A 25075-nucleotide genomic window follows, 5' to 3' on the forward strand; every position below is an offset into this window, starting at 1 on the left:
GGGATTTCTGGGCATGGGCGCAGATCCCTCTCATCCACCATCCGGGGTGCATGAAGAGCTGACTGCAGCTGTGCCACCACTGTCCCACTGCCCTAATGGAGTTACCTTCCACCACTGCCCACAGAACCAGGCGGTCTCTTCCCTTAAATCAGCAGCAGCTGACATTTTCACCCCCACCAGCCATACATGAATGACCCTGAAACGCAGGCCGAGCTCCTTAGCTCCTGACAACTCAGAGCAGAGGAGATTGGAGGGGGGTTGGTTACACACTGCTTCCTCCTCACCTGCTGCTGTGTCTCCCCTGGATGCTCCGTGCACCCTGTGCCATCCATGGATGATGGCATTTGTTTTGCAGGACCTTCCACAAATCAAAAGCTGGAAGAGACTCCCCTGGTTGACACCCATCTCCCTGTCAGTGCTTCCACTGCTCCATCGTGCTCTTGTGTGCTTGTGCTGGAAGCACCACTCTTGGGGAAAAGGCACTAAAGGAAAGGCCTGTTCCAGCAGCCATGGTGCATGTCCCTCCTTTGAGCCTGGCACAGAGGGGACCCAAGGGGCTGCACGTCTGTAGGCTGAAACCACAGCTCCCATTGCTGGATGTGCAGAGGGAGGGAGGCAGATCTGCACTCGCCTCGCATCCCCCTGCTCCTGAGTTTGAGCTGCTTCCCGGGGGGATGCCCAGCAGTGGGGAGGACCATGCTCCTTTGTACATCCACATTCCTCCACCACTGTTCCTCAGGCTGCTGCCACCAGTGTGACTTCTGCCACTGCATGTATTTTTTGCCTCCATCACTAGCATCACCAATACATGCAGAGCTGCAGATGTGTCCTGACAGCCTGTCTGCAGTGAGCCCCTTATCACAGCCCTGGCACAGACTGCCTGCCAGCCCTACTCTGCAGCCCCTCGGGACACGGTGGTGGGATGCAGTGCACCGCAGAGCATGTCCCTGCCACGGGTCTCAGATGGCAAACTCACTTCGGTGGGGAGCACCCGCCCCGCAAAAAAAGACTCCCTCCAAAAAGAACCCCCAAAAGTTTGTGCTTTCCGCATTCCACGTTGTCTCAGCAAGCACTGCTGCAGGACGGGCCCGGGATACCCGTGAGCAAAGCAAGGGGAGAGGGGGAACTGCCCCGGGAGAGTGACCCCTGCGGAACCTCCGTCCCGCGCCTGGTGCGCTGTGTGCCACCGGCACCGTGCGGGGGTCGGGGCTGGGTGAGGCCGTGCGGTCCCACACGTGCCCGCGGAAGGTGCCCCCTCCCCGCGGGGCTGCCGGGCCGGGCCGGGCCGGGCCGGGCCGTGTCTGCGCGCCGCCCCGCCGGCGCTGCCGGGGGAGTGGTTTCCCCGCGCTGGCGGCGGCGGGGCCGGTCTGCGGGCGGGGAGGTGCCGCGGCGGCGGTGCCAGCGCCCGGCCCGGGAGGATGCGGACGCGCTGACGGAGCTGCCGGCTCCCCTCTGCCGCCGTGCATGGGCGGCGGGCGGCTGCCGCCTGCCTCGCCTCGCCTGCCGCGCCGGTGAGCCGGGCGGGGGGCGGGGGGTCTCCGCAGGGCTCGGGGGTTGCGGAGAGGGGGAGAGCCGCCACCTGTGAGTGCCCCGCTCGCAGCCCCGCGGCGGCCGGGAGGAGCTCCCCGGGACCCGGGCAGCGCGCCCGTTGCGGAGCCGGCGAGCGGAGCTGGGCGCCGGGGCGGCGACTCGGGAGTGTGCGGATCAGCGCCGTACGGCACGGGTGTGTGCGGGTCCGTGCGGTGCGGGTCGGTACCGTGCGGTACGGGTGTGTGCGGATCCGTGCGGTGCGGGTCGGTACCGTGCGGTACGGGTGTGTGCGGGTCGGTACCGTACGGTACGGGTGTGTGCGGGTCCGTGCGGCGCGGGTCGGTACCGGGCGGTACGGCTGTGTGCGGGTCCGTGCGGTGCGGGTCAGTACCGTGCGGTACGGGTGTGTGAAGGTCCGTGCGGTGCGGGTCGAGTGTGTGCGGGTCTGTGCGGTGCGGGTCAGGTCGGGTCGGTGCCGTGCGGGTCGGGTCGGTGCCGTGCGGGTCGGTGCGGTGCGATCGGGTCTGTGCGGGGCTCGGGAGTCCCCGAGCGCTGTGCCGCGGGTGGGAGCGCTGCGGGACCGTGCGGGGCGGGTCGGCAGCGGGGACCGCGGAGCGGGAGAAGCGCTCCAGTCCCACGGAGGCTGCGGGATAACGGGGCAAGAGGGAGAGGCGGAACGCGCCCCTCTGCCGCGGCTTGTTTCTCCACATGCCTGTTTGTTCGAGTGAAGCGTGTTACGGAGAATTCACTGAGAAAGGGGCTCTCGTTTAAAAGAGCACTACCCAACTCGTTCGGCAGCCGAAAGGGCTGTGTGAAGGAATCCTGATGAATGAGCACAGCGCTGAGGCAGTTGTTGGTTTGTGGGCTGCGATCGCCTCAGCTATTTGTTTATGCCTTTTTTTTTTTTCCCAAGACAACTTTTGAGGCGAGGAAGCGACTAACAAAGCACAAGTTTTAAGACGATGCTTTTGCTTGCAGCCGAACTGAACTGAACACTGAAATCCTGTGTTTCCCATCAGGTAGCAAATACCACACACACGATTACTTTTAGAGAATGAAAGAACCTACTTTGCTCTGTAAATGAGGACTATGTTTCACTCAGAGCAAGGGGTGAGAGTATTTTCCATCTGCCAAATGAACATACCACAGAAATTTTCTTTTCATCTGGGACAGAGCCGTGTTTGTGCATCTCTGAATATGGCTACAGTCGTGGAGGGGAGTTGGGTTAGCCTGGATGTAGCATTAACCTCTCCAGCCACAATGAGCAATACACAGAGAGAAATTTGTTTCCATTAGTCTTTTCCTGACTGATATCTTGACCGCAGTTGTACAGTCAGTACAGCAGTGAAGCCCTTCTGGCTGTGGGTTCACATCTTACTGAAGCATCCAGGGTTGGTGTTCACACCTGCCTGTAGCCTGCCTGGGCTCACAGCACAATGCCTCCTTATGAGTAGCCTGTGAAGGAAGGTGAAGCGGGGAAATTCTGCCTACGCACAACTAGGCTCAAGCCAGTGTTTTCCTTCTCTAGTTCTAATGAGCAACAAATTTTTTGCTCAGAAAAGAATCCAGCTCACAGCTCAGGATTTCGATAATTAATACGCCATTTAAAAAACATGTTTTCAGAGTCAACATTATGATTACAAGGAGAAAACAAGCAAACAGGGAATAACTTGACACGGTTTTGTCGCTTTCCCATTCTAGCCTGACAATTTGTCAGTCAGGTGGAATTTCCTCCAACGTCTTTCATACACTGCTTTAGCAGAAGAAATAATGTGCCAATATAGTTACTACTTTCTCTCCCTTCTCACAATGATCTCTTTGTATTAAGCAACAGGCTTTTGCATAGATCAGGTACCAACCCCAGAGTGTCAGAGTGAGGCTCTCTCTCATTTCTGAAATTATTGAATCCTGAATTGCTCTCTCTCTTTCATTTCTGAAATTATGCCACTGTGTTTGAGCCCATGTAACCATTTCTGTTTAGGAGAACTTGGTCAAGTTAGAAGCCTTGATCTTATGCCATCAAGGTAGGAAGAGCTCTGCCAGGACTTCAAGGAGACCAGTATCTGCCTCAGCAACAGCGTGTCCTTTTCCTTCTTAAACATGCACATTCTTTGGAAAATTCTGTAAAATTATACATTTCCTGAATTTTCAGTCTTCAAGGGAAGGCTTTTTTGCAAACCCCAGGAAAGTTGCCAACCAATAACATCCAGCTAGAATGAAGTAGACTGACTGATACCAACAGGTCCTTAAAATCTTATCTCAGTCTTTGTCCCTCTTTGATTGCAAGTCCTCAGGGTCTGGGACCACCTCTCCTTCATGGTTTGGAGAGTGCATGACCAGTCCCCTACACAGCAGATGCCAGTGCTGGAAGAAGCTGTGGTCCAGCAGGATAATCCCCATCTCTCACCAGCACGCATTGACTGATCCCACAGTGTTTTACCCCCTAGTGCCCATGTCCCCATAGGACTAGGAGAAAATAGTTCAAGTCCAGCTCCTCTGTTGAGACCACTGCAGCTTGTGTAAGCTGTAACCTGAATTTTTAGTGAGTTCAGTCTCTGACATGCACACACATAAACTGCCTCTGTGCAAATACTTAGACCTGTAGATCCAGAAGGTGAATGTTAATTGTTTGGCAGGAAGACTTACAGCCTTGTTAATGCAATATCTGCTTTCAGTGTTAATGACTCATTAAAAAAAAGGCACACTGAATTTTTTGGTTTTTAGTGATTTCTTTATTTTTAGCTGTGTGTTGTCCTCACCCTCCATCTCCCCCATTCTTACTGTGGTAAAACATAGTGTTCTCATATCCTCCATCTTGGGCTAGGGCAGCTTCCCATGCTTAGAAATTCAATTGCGATGATGGAGTTTTAATTCATGGACAAAACCAGCTGCATTGCTGGTGTTAGGTTGTGATGTCGTGACACCTGTGGTTGTGCTGTTAATTGCCAAGAAGGAATATTAATAGCCATTTCATTGTCTTGGTTCTCTTAGGAGTCACTGGTGGGTTTTTGTTTGCTTTTTTTTATAAAATCTTACCACTTTTGCTTTGTTTGCCTTACCAAATTCTCTGTTAAATGCTCAATATTATATCAGGTTATAACACTGATAGCGCTGTATTCTAATTTCCCCACAGTTACTAGGAAATAACTAATTTGTCTTTTAAGTAAATACTTTTCTATCTGACTTCACCTAACCTCTTACCCTGCTGCGTTGCCTAGAAATGAGCCCAGTGATAGACTATCCAGAGTATTTTTTCATGGTGGCAAAAAGACATCAAACATTTTGCAACCCATTTCCCATGACATTTCCATCTGAGAATCATGTACTCTATGTTGATGCTCTAAGATGTTTTTCCCTTGCTTGAATTCAGAACTATCAAAAAATACCTAGGGAATGGTAGAAAGAAGCATAGAAAGCCAGTTTTAATCTGTCACTGATTCCCATGGGTGCTGCAAGGTGAAGAACAATTATGCCGTGAAATACTAGGGATGAGAGAATCATCATCTTCTAGAGCTGATCCCAAAACCAAAACCATTTCCTTCTAAAAGCCTTTAGTAAGGGTTGCTCCGAGTTAAAATGAACAATATAGTTATTTGTAAGGTGCTGGCTTTGTAAGGTTATGGGAAATTAAAGCTTATGCAAAATCACTCTGCTCAATACAGATGTTTCTGATCCCAAAAGCAAGTTCTCAGATGAGAGTATTTGCACAGCAAGCACCAGAAGAGATACCTCTAAAACATTTAACAGCTTGTTGAGGCTTATCTCTAATTTTGATGGGGTGTTTTCCTAATGAGTTCCTTTCACATCAATTAGCTGCCCAATCTGATGTTAAAAAAATAAATCCAAACTTTCTCTTGGCACACAGTTCCATGAGGGCTCTGGGGAGATTTCCACGATATCGAGGTCTACCAGAATTCAGAGGAGCTGGCTTAGTCATTCTTCCCATCTGCTCTACTTCTTCCTCCCTCCACTGCTCTACACATGCTTCCTGGCTGGCTGCTCCCCTTCCCTATCTCCGAGCATCCTGTCTGGCTGCCCCTCCACCCCCTCCTGCCGGACCTATCCCTTGTGGCATCTTCCATGAGGAAGCTCAGGTAGTGCTGAGATCAAAGAGCTGAAATAAATGAACTGCTTTAAAGCAGCCAGGAGAAAATAAAAAGCAAAAGGAAGAATCCACCAAAAGGAAGCACCCATAGCAAACAGCATAGCAAAAATAATTTGAAAAAACTTTGAGTTGAATCATCCCCAAATCATGAGTTTGCTTTAAAAATTATGATAGTTAAACACAGGAACATTTTAGTTCTTTTTACTTCTTTGTTGACCATTTATGAATCTAGGTTTTAGCTCTTTTTTGCCAAGAAGGCCAGCAGGAACTTGGGTAGCAACAACAAACTGGAAGTTGAGGTTTGTATATAGCCATGGCACTCCAGGATCCAGGGATGTCAGGACAGTGGCTGATTGTGCAACACCAGGAGTTGAGGAGGCTGAGTTAGAGTCATCTGCCAGCACTGACCCTTTGCAAGCCTGTGTTTTGTAGTGTTGGGAGTCCACAGATGAGTGTCTGAGAAATTCCCGAGGGTGATACTTACCCAATAGTTTCTTTGGAGCAGGAACAGTAAAAACTGCAGCTTGCCACAAAGTTAGCGGCGAGAGGCAGCACTGTCTGGAAATAGCAGCCTCCTACCCCTTTTCTCTCTCCCAAACTACATGCTGTGTCTCATGCTGAAATGCCTCAGCTCCTCCACTTCGAGAGCCGTTTCATCTCGCTGCTTCCTGAGAGAGATCGACATCTTCTGTGGAGCACACGCTGCCGAGGAGAGGAAGGCAGCTTTGGCCTGCGGAGAGCAGAACTCAAGTACTGCGTGGGTGGCCGAAGACAAGAGCTTCTGAAACGAGGGAACAGAACAGATCTCTAATCTCCAGACTCTGACACATATCACACTTTTCTCAGTTGCTTAGGAAAGAGATTTGCATCCAAAAAGAAGTGGGAGGTTTAAATAGGAGTTCATACATTTATTTCTGCGGTCCATGCGGTGATTTACATTCTGCTAGTCCCATAGAATCCACAACACTTTCATAAAGTGCATTCATTACAAACGTGCAACCAGGGAAAACAAAGACTCTGTCCAAGTTCCTACCTGCAGTATCCAAAAGCTGAGCTGAGTTGCAGTCAGGGAAACAAGGCTGCGGGGTGTCACTGATGTAAGTGCTTGTTCTGGCTTGTACTGAGATGCTGAAGTCACTGTCCCACCCTCGGTAGAGTACTGGGCACGGTCCTGCCTGTGGGTGGCCCAGGCCACCAGTGTGGTTCTCAGCTATAGTTCCATCCTCCTGGGACTAGCAAAAGACTGAGATATGGAGGAATTGGATCTACAGAAGCACCTGGCCATGGAAAATGCCAACTGACATTCCTTGCAGGGACATGCACCTTCTTGTACCATGTGAGCAGCCCCTTCATGGCTTCATCCACCACCACAGCTGTAGCTCTGTCATAGAGCACCCACTCCTCCACCTTGGCTGAACTCACAGCCTGTTCTGCTGCAGCACAGTGGCCTGAATAAGGCACTCTTTCTTCTTCTGGGTGGAAAAACCTCCTTTGACCTGTTTGTGTATTGGGACTTGCTGAGCAGGGTTTCCTGTGACCCATCAAAATTTTCCACTCTGCAAAACAAAAGCAGCAGACCATCGCTTCTCCCACCTCAAGCCATTCTTATGCACCGCCTGCCCCAATTTTCCCTGTAATCAATAGCAGGGGTTTCTTTTTGTAGCACACACAAAGGCTCGAGTCCTTGAACAAAGAAAAGTTTGCATTTATCCAAGGCTGAGCTTTGTTTGCGGCGGTGTCTGAATCGGTGGGAGCCGCGCGGGTGCTGCGACTGCACCCGGAGCTCCGTCCTGGCAGCACAAGGCTGAGCTGCAGAGCCACCTTGGGGGTGTCTATCCAGCACAATTTAGGTACAGGGCTGGAAAAGCCCTTGGGATTACCTATTGAAATAAGGAGGGGAGGGCTTCTGTTTCTGCCATGCCAGAAAAATGATAGATTTGCAAGTATAATCATGGTTCAAGGCCAATTTCTGCCTCCTATCTACACTTAGTTAGAAGGTGCACCTTCAATGTGGTATTGTTAGGCTGTTATCATAATATTTCCATGAGTGCTCAGTGGGAAATGATTACTTTGGGAAGGCTGGGAAGGGAAGAGTCCTTGCTAATCTAGCAGCAGTCTTGGCTCCTGAGGTCAGGTCTCACTTTGCCACGCAGTTCTCTCCAGCACTGGGGCAGCTCAAGGGAGAAGGGGAGATGTTTCCAGAGTAGGAGGAATCTCTAAATAGAAGTGCCCTGATTTTGGAAGTGCTGCTGCCTGTGGGAGAAATGTTTGGGGCTCGGAGCCTCTGAAACATGCTCCTTTATCAAGTGGGCTTCTAGGATTGCAGCCTGTGGCCCAGTTCCTGTTTCTGTTTTGCCCAATAAAGCACACTTTAAAAACATCTACTTTGCAATTCACAGTGGATTTATCCCAAGGAGAGGACTCTGCTGCTGTGCCTGGTGGAGTCCTCTGCCCCCATGGAGAGCAGACTCAGGAGAGACAGCCAGGCTGGGCTTCCCATACGCTGCAGCTGACCAGAGCTGCTGCCCAATATCCCACATCTGCTCTGGCGCCTGTCGCTCTCCTGTGGGTGGTGAGACCACCTCACTGGGACAGGCTGTGTCCTCAGGTTGCAGAAACTCCAAAAATGCATTTTGTTCCAGATGCTTTCCAAAGTGGGAGAGAAGCCCAGAGAGCACCTTTCAGTGCCTGGGCCTGTGACCCATGCCACCAGCACAGGTGGAGATTAATCTCCTTGTGTGAGCTGAGGCCCTTGGTCTGGGCAAAGGGGCCACCACTGAAGCATTCCTTGGTCTCACTAGTGAAAACTTGGGAAATTTCAGGATTTCCTTGCTTGATGCTATGGCTCCTAAAGAGGCAAGACACGACCAGCTCACTGAAGCAACACCTAAATTAATTGCTTTTTGCTGGGAGGTATAGCCAGGCTCTGCAAGCCCCAATGAGGTGTGGCCAAGGCAGTACCACTGGTCTTGGAGACTTGAGGCTTGACTTGGTTCCTGTTAATGACAGTAGAGCCGTGTTGGTGCTCTTGCAGCCAGAGAAGCTGGTTATCAGGCTGAGGCAAAGGAGGGCAAGTTACTCTGGCAGCAGAAGATAGGTGGGTTGGAAGAGGGTGCACTGAGCAAATGGGCTCCAGGCTGGAAAGCAGCAAAGGTGGATAAAGAGGAGATAACCAGAGAAAGGCTTTGCTTGGGTAATTCCCAGATGTTTCCATTGCAGTAAAAGCTCTTTGCATGGTCTCAGTAGCTGTGCCTTGTTTCTAAAAGATTAGGCAGTATCACAGAAGGAAGGGGTTTAGTTCATGTTTCCTCTGTTGTCAGCCACAGAAGGCAATCACATCTATTAGGCAGGTAAAGTGAGTATTTTCTCTTTGGAGAGTAAATGCATCCTGGTAGTCCTGTACACTGGAAACACTAAACTCTACAACAGTCTTGAGTGGGAAGAAGATTTTCTGTTTTTAAATATGGCTGTGATACTGTGAGAAGGGAGATTTTCCATGCTGTGGTCCTGAAGTGATTTTTTTATTACAGGTTTCAAGTAGCTGAGCAGCAGGGGCTGACATTCCCTGTCCAACACTGCATGCACCATAGGACAGAGTTGTCCAAAACACCAGAGAGGGGATTTGGCTTGGGTCAGTTAAATCCAGAAGTCCTCTGCTGAGACTGGAAAGCAATGGGTGTGGGTTTAATGAGTTCAGTACTGCATGGGTCCTTCTATACCACTAACCAGTCATCTGAAGATAACTCTGCATAGAAAGTGGTCTGGCTTGGATTCCAACCAGTGGCCATGTGGTGCCTGATTCCTTATCTCTTGCACCCTTTTGCCACATTACATTGGCAGTCTAATAATTACTCTGTGTAATAATTGTTCTTATTGCATCCAGTCTTTTCTGAAGGAGACATTGAAGGTAGACAAATTCAACCTGAATTTTCATTGGTTTAACAGCAGCTTTGTAATGGGTAGTGGGATAAAAATCTGCTTCCCAGAGCATTGGATAGCATGGTATCAGATGCTCCCTTGTTCTTATAAGAGACAAGCATTGAGTGTAGTCATGACTTTTAAGGGACAAAACATTAGCCTCCCTGATGTTGGTTTGGTCATTGGTTAGGAAGGAGAATTGCCAGACAAGAGTTAAACCTTCTGAATTAAATCCTGGTGATAGAGAAGTGATTTCCTGCTTCCCTAATTTTCAATAAGCATGGCCTGTGGCACGAGAAGAAACACCAGAATGCAATACACAATCTTCCCTCTGTCACTGTTTTTGAATAAAATCAGTGTGCAGTTAATCCAGTGTAATAAATCTTGGTAAGAAGGCTTCCAGAGCAGGTAGATTTGTTTAATCATTTGGGCTGGAATCCAAACCACTGGTGGATATAAAATATATATACTAGTGCCATTCACTTTACTGAAAACACCATTTTCCCATCCAAGGAAATAGCTGTGGCTGGCACGAATATATATTTGGAAAGCTGTAGAGCTAAACAAATTTCTCAGAAAATCATCTCTGGCCTAGATACTGACTATATTTACGCACTGTAACTCCTGAGGCTCATCAGCTAAGGCTTTCTGACAGAGAAGTCATCAGAAATCAGTGATTCACACTTTGAAATGGTGGGATCCTCACCCCTGCTCAGCAGGCTCCCTGTCTTGATACCAGTCAACATATTACCTTCAAATTGGAGTAGATCTTTCAAAAAATCACTTCCCCTGTGACTTCCAAAAGAACTGTGCAGTAATGCAATGTTAAAGGATCCTTCTTTGAGCATATGTTGTCTTCTTTGTGTATTGATCAATAGAACTGTCTCTCACTAAACAAACTGATCCTGCCAAATAAGGGAATACATTTTTTATTTTCCAATCTTCCAACTATCAATACAGTTTCTATATGGGAGGATTTCAGAGTGTCCCAGTTTCAGCAGTTTGTGTGTAACTCATGCTAAGGAATAAGGTTTAGCATCACAAAGAGTCAGATCGTGAGGTGTTTCAGTTAGCTTTACCTGGCTTTGGTACATTAATTGCCTCAGTAATTCACAAGGTGCTCTATGAAGATCAAATCCTATCTCGCACAGAAAATGATGCAGACGTTCACAGTGGGAGGTTCTGCAGCAAACTTTCAGCAGAAATCTTTCACACCAGTGCCTGCCAGCGTTGTCCCTTTGGTCACAAGCTCTGACTCTGCTGTACGGTCTCTTCCAGGCACTTGTAGGATTTGACTGAGTTTGCAGGACACTCACCAGCGGCGCAGACGCCGGCAGCAAGGAGGTTTGGGAAGTGACACACGTTGATGTGATTGAAGGTAACATGCTCTCTTCTGTCATTGCCCTGTACTTGCTGCTTATCCTCCACAGAGCCTCATGCTCTGGCTGGCATCCCCTTTGCTGCCTGTCCTGGCTGGGGAGGTGAGAGCAGGATCAAGCCTCAGAATCCCCCAGACTGTTCCCTGTTTCAGGTAACAGCTCTTCCTAACCATGGCTCAGCTTGTCCTGTCCTTTAGGAAATAGGAAATACTTCCTTGCATCACATGTATTGCCTATTTTCCTTAAGTGCTGCACATTTTTGAGTCCTGGAGCTGGTCTGCATTCAGATGTTTTTTCCCCATTAATTTCACAGGTCAGTTTTGCCCTCTGTTCAAAACCTAAAATAAAAGTGTGTGCATTGTTTCTGAGGCCTTTCCCATGGGAGGTGGTTTAGCACTTGTCAGGATATATATTGCTCTGTATGTTACTGACCTTGCTAGTGCCATCACAAGCAGCAGAAAGTGATCTGTGCTTTTGCTCCATGCCTCTGAAAAAAAGATCAGTATAGTGTGGTCCTGGGACTGTAGCACTTTAGCACTGCATTTAAGATAATCTCTAAATGCAGTTTTCTCACAGAAATGCAAGAACAGATTTCACTTCCCCCTGCTTCCCCACTGGTATATTTGTGTTTAATTAAAACTAAGGGAAGTAATGTATCTCTTAATTCACTGACACAAGAATTTTAAGGTTCAGAGTAGATGACTCATCCACCAGAACAGAATTTATCCTTTGTTTGTAAATGCTATTTATTGCCTTGTTTTGCATCACTATGGCTACTGTATGTCATTGGTCATACCAGCACCTACCTTACATAAAATGAATGCAAGACTGAATTAAAGAGATGTAGTTCTTATAATTGTTTGTATCAGCCACTGTTCTGTTGTATGTCAGCCAGTACATCTCATGTAAAAGTAGCGCTAAAAGTGGCTTAATATTTTCATCATCACTCGCTAAAAAGTAAAAAATTGTCCTGTGCATAAATCTTATCACAGTTTGAAAAGCCCTAAGCAGCACCACCAAACCTGTTGTTCAGATTATATGGTTTTATAAACAGCTCAGCGATGTCCTACAGGTGATTTTGAAGTTTCAGTGAGCTGATTTGCAGTGGCATTCTCAATTATTTTACATCTAGTTATGTTTCCTGTTAAAGACCTAGTTAGGCTTGTCAGAAACATCACTGCTTTCACAGCCCATATAGATTCTTCTGCTTTCCTTCACTGTTTCAAAGTGAAGACTGGGAATAATGAATCTATTCCAGTTAAAGCCTAATTATTTTGCCAGTTGCATGGCCCCATGTTCTATTCTGAAACACATCAAGTACAATCACTTCTGCTGTCCTATTCAATCAAAGCCTTAAGTTGCACAGATTTTCTGAAATGGCCTGGGCTTCAACAGCTTGGGAGCTGATTCACTGAGGCATCTGCTGTAACACTGGCAGGACTGTCACCATTTTTCTAGCCCGAATCATTTGTCTTTGTCATTTACAAATAATCTGCAGGGTATAATGTGGTCTTAGGGAAGCACGAAGCCCATTATTGCTCAATAAGAGAATTTCGTGAGGCCTTAACATCTTTGAGCTCATATGACACATTTGACAGTTCATGTGTGGATGTGTATCTCTAATTTCCCATGGAATGAGGATAGAGAAATATTTAAACATTTGAAATGTATTGAATGGCTGCTAAAATAAACCAGCCAGCTATGAGTGACTGCAGGAGTCTGCTGCTGGCTAGCAGGGACCAACCCCAGGACACACAGCAGTGGGGCACGGCTTTTCTGTGGTTGCCAAGACTAAGACTTCATAAATTCTGACCCCACACAAAGCCTCCAAGATTATTTCCATCTAGACACACACTTTCTCATTTCCTTTGCCCTGCAATCCAGGACAGCTGGGCTTAGGGTGCCCAACCCCAGAAAGGATGCCAAGAGAAAGATGTTCATCCTGGGCATGCCCAGAGTGGTGGGCCCAGTGCTCCTCCAGGCTCACAGCTGGGTCTGGCTAACACAGGGTGTGAAAGCCCTGCAAAACAGCTCTTCCCAAAGAGCTGGGCTGGGAGAGCAGGGTCTGCTATTGCCTAGTGTGGTCATTCCCAGAGGGGCAGCAGGAGGGCTGAAAAGGCCCCTCTGGGAACAAGGAAGAGACTAGATCCAGAGGGGGGAAAAAGGTGGGAATGGAATGTTGTCCATAGGTGCCCAGTGGTATGGCCTGCTGGATGCTGCAGGAATAAAGACATATGTCCAGAAAACCTATGCATTTTACTGATTGGGTGGTTTGTGCTGTGCCTGGGGAGTGGTACAGGTCCAAGCAAGGGCTGGGAGCTCAAAACCATCTTCCTAACAGGCAGAATTTGTCCCTCTTCTACTGTGCCATGGCTCTGGGAGGATTCAGGCTGTGTAAGCTTCAGGGTGCTCAGATCAGGGGTCTGGTTCAGCCTTCTGCTGGGTTTCAGAGCCTGGTTCTGCTTTCCTGCTCTGTACATGTACCAGGAAGTGTGTGAATTAGTTCAGTGTTGGTTGGGTCCCAGGCAGACCCTTCAGGGCTTTTCCCTATGCTGATGAATGTCTACAGGCTTGGGTCCTGGTCCACAGCTGAGCTCACGTGTCCCATGGTTCTGCCGTGCTTCTTCTTAAATGTGATGCAGAGGGAGTGAAAGGAAAGTCTCTGCATTATCATGCTGCTCTGTGCTACAGCTAATTAAAGTCATTGTGAAGGGTTTCGTAGTAATTGTAGATATTGTAAAATTTAGTTCTGTCCAGTAATTGGTAATGTAAGCCTGAAGCAAGTTATCCTTAAGATGTTTTAGTTGGCATTTCTCAGCCGTTACAAAGAAGGCTTTTGTGTGTGCAGCAGGACCGGAATTAATGGCAGCATTTAGTCGTGCCTAAAGGAGTGTTTGCTGTGGCAGGTGGCAGGGCAGCCTGATGGATGATGCCTACATTCTGCATGCTGCAGGAGGCTCCAGCAGCCACTAACTGCACTACCTGATGAATGCCAGCTAAAGAGAGCGAAAGCCCCATGCCAAAATCTCTCCAGGGCTGATGAATTAACATTTGAAATAAACGTGGCCCCTTCAGCTCAGAGTGGCTCTGTTTGCTCGTACAAGCCTAATATGCATTCTGGAGATTTGAGGCATCCTCAGATTTTTCCGTGGAATGCTGTATTTATAAATGGCAGATGTGAGGAAAGTCCCAGTGCCACGGAGACGTGCAGCTGCCCGGCCATGGGCTGGGCTGAGCTCTGCAGCGAGGCTGTCTCTGCTCTGGAATGCTGCCATGCCCCGCAGAACCGGGCCAGCTACAGGGCCTGGGCTGCCAGGTGGAACAGGGTGATGCTCCATGGGCACATAAGCACCTTAGGTTCCTAAGTCCCTGATTGAAATGAGATTTAGGTGCCCAACAGTCCTTGATGCATTTGGAAGTCCCACTCAACACCTCTCCAAACACTCAGGCAAGTAAAGATGCTGAAAATCTGGTTCTTAGACACCAATACAGCTGGTGTGTCTGGAATTAACAGCTTAAAAAGAAGTGCTGGCTCATGACTAAATGGAAGAGACATCTGGAAGAGCAAATATTGAAGACATTACAAAGAATCAGAATAAGAATTTAATTCAAGGCTGATATTTCTACCAGTAACTTTTTTTGGTAGACAGATGCAATTTCTGAGCTCATATATCAGTAATAAACTAATTGCTGATAACATTGGAGGAATCCAGTTTCCAGCTGATGCCTCTGTGGCTCTGTGGTGGTCCTCTGCTGTTCCAGGGGCAGCTGGGGTTGATGCCCTGTTCAGCATCACAACATGCAGCAGTTACAGTTAGCTTGGAGGCCAAGGAAATATTTTCTTGACTATTCAGGCAGGACGGTGTAACATAATTATTCTAACCAATATGAAAAGCCAATACTTTTTGTTAAATTAGCTGTGGAGCCAAAGCTCAGAGCTGAGGTGTCCCATTCTCTTTTAATATTCACAGCATGACAGAGGTGATGAACACCCGGGAGCCGGTGATGGAGGAATTCGTGCTCAGCCAGACTCCTGAGGAGGAGGGAGGCCCCTCAAGCCAGGTAACTTCAGCAGAACTGAGAAGTGTCCTGAGTTGTTTGTCAAAAGTGATTTAATGCAGCCAAGAGCTGTCCGTAGGGTAGGTGTTGAATTGCAGAGCACTGCTGCCAGAAGAACAAGCCCTGAAATACGTTTGATCCTACTCAGTTTCTATTATTAAAAGTTAAGAGTTTGGCTGAAGTGTTTAGCAGGGTGCCAGGTCTGCAGGGCACAGTGACAGCACTGCCCAGATCCTGCAGGGATGCAGGCACAGAGGCTGTTTGTCACCAAGAGTTCAGATCTGAACAGCTACTGTGCAATGGAGGCATCCAGCCAGTACTGTGCCAAGCTTTTATACAGCCACCCTTGAAATGAACTGAGTTTCCTTAGGCTCAGAGGGAGCTCCCTTTTTAGATCAGAGACCATTTGTAATGATTGGCTAATTCACAGAAATGGCTGTGGCACCATAGCAGCACCACTGGTCAGGGCCATTTGCTGGCAGGTGCAGGAGCATTTTCTGTCCCCAGGCAGTTCCACACACCCCCTCAAACACCCACCCGTGCTGCTCATTGCAGCAGGAGGGATCACGATGTCCCAAGCCCCCCTTGTGGCAGCCCCCACATCACATTTGTGCTCTGGGGCTGTGCTCATGACTCTGTGTCACTACCAGGGACAAACCACATCATGTGTCCAGGTGGACCTGAGCTGCCTCTCAACACAATGTGTTAACATTGGAAGCAGACTCAGAGCTACTCTAGGAACAGCCTGTCCAGGTGAAAATCTAGCATTTGGAAGCCAGGGAAGTCAGAACAGAAATTTGCAAATCACTTGTTTGTGTAGTGAAAGGCTTTATGCATTCAAAGAGCACACGGGCTTTCCGTGCCTCAGAGGCTGCACAGGATGGATGCTGGTCACTCAAGGGGCATGTTTTCAGTATTTTATCTCTTCTTCACCAAGTTCCAGGTTTTCAGTGTTGTATTAGTGTATAATCAAAGAGAAATGAGATGTAGCACAAACTCAGTGACTCAGTGGAAAAACAAAGTTCCTTCCAGCAACTTACAAGCACTCCAAGGTCCAGGAGACCGGTCCTTCTCTTCCTGCAGTCTCCTGCCCACTCATCACACGCTCCAGCTTCTGCAGAAAAACACAGCAAGGCCCAACAGGCAGCTCTGCTTCCTGCCAGTCCTGACTCATTCCTGGAGGGACATGGTAAATACTGGGCTCTGGTGGAAAAAAAAATTATGTGGCTGATATGAGAAAAGACCATATGAGAATGACACAAACAAAAATAGCCACAGCTGAGGCCACACAGGTGCCTTTCCTAAATTTTCTTGCAGCTGTAATAATCATTTCTTGGTCCATTTTTAGATCTCTCCGTGTCATTTCCTTGGAATTCAGAAAGCAGATGAAAAAGCAGAATTTTTGTTGTATTGCATTGCCCATCCAGGGGTTGCCAGCAGCCTTGGGGATGCGTGGCTGTCATGCAGCCCTCTGCCACCCCAGCATGCTGCACAATAGCTGGAGAAGAGGTCACTGTCACCTGCCTGTGCAGCCATGGGAGGAAATACAGCAATTTGCCCACAGTTTTATGGCTATTTTCTGAGTGCTGAGCTGTGAGGCTGAGGGAGCTGGGCTCCACAGTGGGGCTGCAGAGGAGGGAGCTGCTGCTCAGCAGGTGTGTGGACCTGTCCTGCCCAAGGAGACCTTGTCTCATATTTGGTTTCCAGTCAAGACAGCTGCCATGGAAATGTCTTTCCAAATTATGAACAGCTCAGGAGAAGTCTGTGTAATGGGAAGCTGGGCAGCTCTTTTCTGATAGGCAGCATAAGCAGCATTGCTTGGTCAGGATGAGTTATAAACTGTGGGTGCAGCTCAGGGTGGCGTCAGAAGTGTTTGCCTTCAGTGATTCACTTGGTCTAATTGTACTGAAGGCACTTTCTCACAAAAGAATTTTTTTCCTAATTGTGTCTCATAACACCAATATGCAACATTTCTCGCCTTTGTATAGATTTGCAAGAAGTATTGAATCCCTGTGACACTACCATGGGGGGCAAGGCTGTGAGGATGAGGCTTACTGTCCTTCCCCATTTGCAGAAATCAGATATGAGCAGTACAGCAATGTTAAAAATGTGCTTGCTGCTCCCTAGATGCACAGCCTTTCCCAAAATCTTGCCTCTCCGTGCCAGCTCTGATGCCAAGTGGGACAACTAAACCCTCTGCTCTTAGGGAGTACAGCTGCTGAGGTAGAGGAAGGTTGCAAAAGCCATGGAGCAAACACTTCCAGTGGGTTATGACACCCCAGACCCCTGTCAGTGTTCTGTATTTCTGCCTGTGCTCACAGCAGGAGCTGTGCTGAGACTGGCTCACACAACCAGCCAGGTTTGATCAAGCAGAGACCCTGGTTCAGTGGTGAACATGTTGCAGATGTGTGGGGAGGTTCCCACCAGCCCACAGCAAACCTGTGGCAGCCTCTGAAGTTAAACTTGGATCATTCTTGCTCTTAAGTCCTGGTTCAGTCCCTTCATATGTACCTTGATTTTATTGTTAGAAATGAAATGCAATGAAATTAAATAAAAATAAAACTCAGCTAGCATGGAGAGATTTGTAGCTTGTTAGTGCAGATATATGGAAGATCCAGGAGAAAATGTTTCAGTGGAGCAACAACAGAGTTTCTTATGGTAATGTCCTGGAGCTGCGGGAATAATTTTTCCTCCAAAAAACCCCGAAACAATCCACCAGAAAAAAACTATTCAAAACAAAGTACCCTGAGAGATTTAAGTGATCCAGCTATGTTGAAAACAGGAAAGCACTTTTACGTGTTACAATATCCTTCACTAAAAAGCCCTAGTTCAGCTTCAAGCTCCAACCACTGTGTAGTGTTTTATCTGCAGCTTCAATGTGACAAATCAAAATAAATAGCTGGCACGGTCCTCTGTGTAAAGATGTTCTCTGGGACTACCTGTTTTGCATGAATGCATCATAAAATAGTGTTTCACTTTGCACAAAATAGCTCTGCACAATGGTGGCTTCTTAATAAACTATCACTGCAAGAAAACGTGAATATCATATCAGAGCAAAAGGACAGCAGCCAGAAGGGCTGCAGCAGCCATTTAGCTTAGCCTTACAGCAATGACTTTGGTGCCCCAAAACCCCACCAGAACTGAAGCACAAGTGTTTGGCAGCACAACAAATTTTGTCTCCCAAGTCTCCATTTTCACTGCTCATGTCAGATCACACGAGTTAAGGCAATCATCTCCTCAGGTCACCAGCAAGCAGAGTGGGTTCTTTGCTCAGGAAGGGACAGCACATGCAGGGGAGAGTGTGCTGAGACCTACAGCCTCTCTGCACCACACTTGGCCAGCAAGGAGCTGGGTTCAGCTGGCTTTGAAACCCTCCCTGTGCAGGGCTGTTAATCTGCACCAGATGAGAGAGGATTTTTTTATGGACATGTGAGTGCATGTCAAATGTAGAAAGGACATACTCTGCTTACTCTGAATATACATCCATGCACAAAGCTTTGATGTAATTCCCCAAATGTCTCCCCAGGCCTTCGCAGACTCACGTGAGAAGTACCCCAAGCTGTCCAAAAGACTGCCTTCGATCGTGGTGGAGCCCACCGAGTCCGGGGAGGTGGAGAGCGGGGAGCTGCGCTGGCCTCCTGAGGACCTCAAGTCAGCAGAGGACAAAGGTCTTCACGGTGACCAAAGAGTCAGTGTCCAGCAACAGCAGCAGCAGATGGATCTGGAAGGTCTGAATGAGTAATTTTCATCCTTGTTCCCCATAGAAAAATAGCTGTTTCAGACAGTGCTGTCACTGAAGTTAACAACGAGACAAACACTTGAAGGTGCCCAGAAAGTATCTGTGCTGGAGGAAAATTGTGCTGAAAATTTTGTTGTAGCTTTTGTGCAGTGGTGTTTTCATCTGCATCAGCCACTCACATGGCCAACAGGCAGCCAGTGCACTGATGTTAGCAGGTCACTCTGGGGAGCAGTAATCCTGGTCAGTAGCATGTATCTGTCCCTGTCTCCTAGCCTAGAAGTGTTTGACAGCTGCACGTTTTCAAAGCATCCTACTGTCCCAGGAGTGTGTCAGTGCAGCAGGAACTCACAAATAGGTACCCCTGACTAGTAGTGTCACTGTGGGGTAAATGCAGGAAAAGTAAGACCTTGTCTAAGAGTAGCTTGCATAGGAAGTGCTCCAGTGAGAAACTGGCCTATTTATTTCCTTTTTTTTTTATCTCAGTGCTGTCCTTTTCTCTTATAGAGTGACCTGGTTTCCCTTTCAGTGCACCAGCATTTGCCACCAAACGCCCAGACACAGCAGCCAGGACAGGGTGCAAGATGCACCTTCCCTTCCCTTCAAAGGGGTGATGACAAAAGCTCTTGACATGTAAAATCACCTGCTATTCCAGTTGGCATTTCTGGGTGGTGACAACAACAGGGTTTGATCATTCAAGAGTAGATACAAGTCAAATCTATTTCCTGACTTCCAGGTTATATATTGTAGTTTCTCTGTTGGTTTTGTACCTTGATTAAGACACATTATGTCTTCAGGCCTGACAGCTTGAGCAGACTTCTGAGACTGGGTAGCCTTCCCATGACAGTGGCTGTCCACAGGGGTCACCTCATCTCACTAATATCTTACCTGAGGTCTCAGGTTCCCTGTAAAGTCAGACTGGGATGCACTCAGAATTCCTTACTCCGGGTTTAACTACTGGTTTGCAAGCAGAGAAGATTTCTTGTATCAGGTCTGATCACCCTAACAGAATAAATGCCAGGTAGAGCAGGTAATCAAACAAAGGCTGCACCTATATGGGGAAGTAAGTGCTGATGAGCTGTTTCTTTGCAGATACTTTAGCACACCCAGCTCAAGAAGTGGAAGACAGTACAGATACTCTGGAAAGCAGAACTGAAGAGAATGAGTAGGAACTCCATGGCCTCAGAAGTGAAACTTCATTGTGAATGTTGTTGGAAAGCTAACACACTCTGAAGACATGTCAAAGTAATCTGTATTTAAATCTGCAAGGGTTTTATTTAGTTAGTACCTGGTAAGAAGCATCTGGGCTTTAGAACTGGTCTTCTAACATTTTGATTTTCAGGCTGGGATTCATAATATTTGTTTAATATCCCCTTGGGAAACAATGGGATGTGTTGGGAAATATAAGGCTGTCAAGGAAAAGATGCTCCTAATTTTAATTAGTGCATTTCTTTGGATTTATCTTTTTCAAGAAAGGCTGCTTTCAGGCGTCAACATCAGGACAAAGGGGTTGCGTTTCTACAGGAGGAATGTCTTAAATCTAAAAAACTTTCTTATTTTTAGCCATTTAAAACTAGCACTGTGATATTACGGACAATAGATGTAATATAATGTCACCAGTTGATTTTGTAACTTTTGTATAGAGACGCAAGGGCAAGGTTTGCCTCCAGGCTGCTGTCCTTGGGCAGCCCAGAGCAGTTCTCTCCCTTTGGCTAAGCTGTGCATATTCAGATGAACCAGCCTTTCCTTAGCTGCCTTTTCAGAAAGGCTGATGCCTTTTGGAAGCGCTTTCTCGCTGTACCTTACCGGGGCGATGAGCTGCCCGCCGGTCTTTGTGGCGTGGGGCTGTCTGTGGTGGGCTTGGTGGGGTGGATCCTGCTGTTCATGCGCTCTTCAGGCCAGGCCCAGCCGTGGCGTGGCGTGCACGTCTCGCCCTTAAAGCTGGTGAGATGCTCCTGCTTCCCCCCAGGGCTGGCTTAGTCCCACCTTGTGAACAGAGATTGTTGTGACATTCCTGCTTGGTATGTTCGGTGTATAACGCAGGTGCAGGGCCGCAGCTGCTCCTCCCTTGCCCTGAGCTGGGTGGTGGCAGGGGGGAGGTGGCAGGAGCTCCATAGCCCATCCCAAACCTGTGCTCCGTTTGCCTGGCTCCAGGTTTCCCCTGAGCCACCTCCAGTGGGAGGGGCATGGTGGAAGGAGAAATACCTGCCTCTCTCCTGGCCAAGCTGGCACTGCTGGCAGGAACACGAGTGCCAAGGGGTGCCCTCCTCACCTGCGGCACGGCCCCCTCAGCTTTGGTGGCACTGTCACCACCTGGAGCCCAGAGCTCATGGTGGGACAAGCTGTCTCTGGACACCTCTTCCCTCCAGTGGATTTGCCTTGGGAATTAGGGGTCATTTTGACAGGAGTGAATCCCTTCCTGCACAGGGACCTCCCAGAGACTCCGTCCCACTGTCCCAGGAGAAGCACCAGTCTCAGCTCGGAACACGACCCGTTGGATGGGCTGGTGGGGGTGGACACTGCCTGTACTCAGAGGGCTTTGACTGTCAGTGATGAGTGTCCTGGAAGCTGCAAAGATGGCTTTTTCCATCTCTGCAGGGCTGGATGGGGCCTGTACTTCCAATTAATGTTGCATCCAGAAGAAGCTGCTCGCTGTAGGTGGAGAGAAATAATAGGATTTCTTCCAGCATTAGCTCCTAAGTTGACTTCCAAGTGCTTTCTTTTCTCCAGTAATAACTTTCGCTAACAACCACTTTTAATTGTTTGATGGTTGATAAAATTTACTGGCCAGATGTATTAATAAGTTTTTACCTTCTTAGTAACCAAATTTAATATATTTACTTGCAATTAATTCTGTGCAATGAATGTTTATTACAAAGGAAAGAGACTATTTTACTTCAAAGCAACATTAATTTATGTACAAAACTATAGCTCATTATTTGGGGTGTTTGGGATCTAGGACCCTTTTTATAAGCAGTGTAGTACAGTATAATGTGATACTTAAGTTAAACTTTGCTCTCTCAATCTATATAACAATCTGTTTTGCCTTCTTGATGTAGACTTTCTTGCCTACACTGTTAGAATTTGTTGGGTGAGTGGGATTCTGGTCAGAGCACCGAAATTCATCAGAGAACTGAAGGTTTCAAGAGCACTTCCTAAATCTGGCTGCTGTCCCTGTCACTCCCTTCACTTGGTGACAGTTTTCTGGTAAAGCCAACAAAGCCAACAAAGCTGAAGCTATGTGTTGGCACGGGAGCAGTGAGGGGAGGGAGGTCCTCAGCTCAGACCCAGCATGGCAGGAGAGCTGTGCTGCCAAGGCATCCAGGCTGATGGGAACTGCTCTTTAAATGCTGCTTTTGCATCGACTGTCAAGAAGTTTTACAAAGCTCTGGGGAGAAAACAACAGCAGTGACGACATATTTTTAGCTGTGTGATTTCCTTCCAATCTGCATCTGCCCAGCTCTGTGAGGAATGACGTTAGATGTATCACTTAATTTGCTTTTTGCTTTATAAAAGGAAAAACAGTTGTTTGAAACACTTCCCCCAATTTTCTGTGCTCTCTATCTGCTTTCAGACGCTCCCTCCCTTCCTGCTCTGGATGGCCCTTATCCTATTTCCACCTGAGGTCAATGGCACTTCCCTAAATATGTTTCCCAAAGAAACAACTAAATTCTATATACACCCTGAAAAAATGCCATGCAAGCAGCACTACTTTTTTTCATCCTTGTACTTAAAGCTGCAGCTGGTATAGAAATCCCAGATTTTCTTCTTCCAGCCTAATTACTCCTCTCTTTCCTCTCCCCTCTTTTGTGCTGCTCCCCTGAAGTATTTTACCTGATGCAAATGGTTGCTTCAAACTAAAGCTTTTTACTAAAGCTGTGTGGCCTCAGTTTAAGAACCGTGCAAAGCCAAACTCCTCCTCCCATTTTTATTTTTCTGACCATGGGCCAGAGGCCCTAAAACAGGAAAGCAAGATAGAGAGAAAATTGTTTTATACAAACAAACCCTATTTATTCAACTTGCAGGTCTATGAATGTCCACTTACTTTGTCTGTGTGCAAGTGTTGTCTCTCTAATAAACTGAATAGTTGTTTTGTATTTTTTTCTGGATTAAAAGCTTTGTAGAAACTAAAAAGAAAAAAAAAGACATTCAGTCATATTTTTCTAGTCTAGCTTGTAGATTATTTAATGTAGTGCAGAAAGGAAGTTTTATGGAGTAAGACATTGTTGAACTTTGCTCTATTTCAGTTCTTTCTAATTTTGTAAAATGCCACCTGTACATAATACTCGACTAATGTATGTCCTGTAGATGTATTACACCATTTAGCCTATTAAATGCCTATACTGAACTGATTGGAAGAAGCAGTGTATCCATAGTGTCTTTGTTTAAACATGGAAAGGGTTATAGGTGGTGGTCGTGTCCTACCACTAACACAGGGAATGAAGCCCACTCTAGGGCTGCCTTTGCTCCATGACATGCAAATCTCACCCAGGCCCTCCAAACCACATGCTCCTGCACAGATAAATTCAGATTTACATCAGTGACAGCTGCCATAGCCATCTCTTTTCTTCGACCCCTTCCTTGACCAGGCAGCTCAACACTCCCTGCCTTCTGTTTGAGGATTTGCTCTCTGCCCTGCTCACCCTGCTGGTGCCCTGCCTTGCTGTGCTACCAGTGAGCCCCTTGGCTCATCTTCATTCACCTTTCTATGCTATGCACATTGTAAATGTTTTCTGGAAAGGCAGTTGTGGAGCCCAGCAGGAACTCACATTACTGGAAACCTACACCCTGTGCAAAGAGAGCAGGGTCATGTAGCAGAGAAGATGAGAGGCAGAGATAGTCTGCCAGTGAACAACCAATTTTTTTCCCAAAACGTCAAATTGCCAAAAAACAAAGGATCAGATAACGAGGGTGGAGCTGCATCTTACTTACCCAGCTTAGAAGCAGCTGCTGCTCTCTGAGATGGGTAAATCTGTGTGGCAAAGGCATTGCTCCGGGTCAAAGCCAGTTCCCTGCCACTGCAGGGCTGTGCCTGCTGGGCAGGGGTTGCATGGCAAGGGGAATTTGCTGTATCCCAGGCTGGGGCAGTGAGCCAGCTTTGGCACTGCTTGCACACCTGATGCTCAGTGTCACTCAGTCCTGGAGTTTCCATGCACCTTGCATGGAAAATCTCACGTCCAGGCATATATTACTGTGAGGGTGGGACTGACACTGCTGTCTCCTCACCTCCCTGGGAGCTCTCCCTTCCAGCTGGGCTCTTGCTGCGTGGTGTTCAGCCACGTAAGGATGCAACAGCTGCTACCTGAGGGCTCCAGGGATGCAATTTCAGCTGGTGCTGATTTTATGTTGCTGTGAGATCTGTGCCGAGTCCTGGCTGTTTTCTTGCCTTGAGTCTGAAGTTAGGGGAAGTGCTTCAGTAATGAATTAAATAGGATGAGTGTGGGAACACTGTTGTCTTGCTTCTAACATCTGTATTTTAAACTTGTATCCACTGGATCTGCAGGTTTCCCATTGACTTGAGACAAATTAATTTCCTTTTAATCAGACATCTGATTAGTATTTTTCTTTAGATGTGTTCTCTTTGACACTCCTGTCTAAAGAAGCAAATAACATTTTCAGTGGAATTAGCTTTTTTAAAATGGCTAGTAAGAGACAAAAACCGACTTTTTAAATCATGTTAAACGGAAAAATGTAACATCTAAATTAAATCAAGCTTAATTTGTGTTTTTACCATCTTTTTTTTGTTTTTTTTCCTCTTTTAAAATTTTTTAAAATTCCAGTATTTTTGTGAATCCTTTTGGGAGAAAGGTTATGCCTGGCAACCTCAGAGGGCCATGACTCCCATAGCAAACAGCACGTCCCTCACAGCCACATTATCAAAGTTTATGTCATATGCACTTCTTCCACCACAAATTAGAGCAAGACATGCTCTTCCTCCCTGTGTCTTTTAAAACACATGGCTTTCATTCCAGAGCCACTAACTTTCCAAAGCTTAAATTCATTTAGTTCTGGAAAATTAGGATTTGAACAAATTTTTTGGTTTTCACTCGTAAAAAAAAAAAAAAAAAGAGAGAGAGAGAGAGAAAAATAAGAAAAATAAATCTGAAACATTAAAAAGTTTCAGTTTCCCTCTAAGAACACTACCAAAATATTTTCCTTCATTTTCTCCAACATTTCTGCCATTAAGAGCCCAAAAACTTCACATCTAACCTTAGCAGACCTCCCTGCCAGAGACCCTCCCTGAGCTGGGTGGGCAGGGGTGGAGGAGCAGGGGTCTCCAGGGAGGTAGGGACACAGACCAGGGGCTCACACTCAGCTTTCAGACCGCAGACCTTACACCAGAAAGGC

At 47.3% G+C, this 25075-nt stretch overlaps 1 protein-coding gene across 1 annotated transcript; it reads left to right on the plus strand.

Moving 5' to 3' along the window:
* Window positions 1-1174: 1174 nt before the first annotated feature.
* LBHD2 (LBH domain containing 2) lies at window positions 1175-23088 on the plus strand. Its single transcript, XM_041716314.2, has 4 exons — window positions 1175-1511; window positions 14904-14994; window positions 18518-18719; window positions 19820-23088. Exons 1-4 carry the CDS (start codon window positions 1465-1467, stop codon window positions 19894-19896), a joined length of 417 nt encoding a protein of 138 aa, XP_041572248.2. The 5' UTR covers window positions 1175-1464; the 3' UTR covers window positions 19897-23088.
* The last annotated feature ends 1987 nt before the right edge of the window (window positions 23089-25075 follow it).

This window comes from Taeniopygia guttata, chromosome 5 (genome assembly GCF_048771995.1).
Source record: "Taeniopygia guttata chromosome 5, bTaeGut7.mat, whole genome shotgun sequence".
Lineage (NCBI taxonomy): Eukaryota > Metazoa > Chordata > Aves > Passeriformes > Estrildidae > Taeniopygia > Taeniopygia guttata.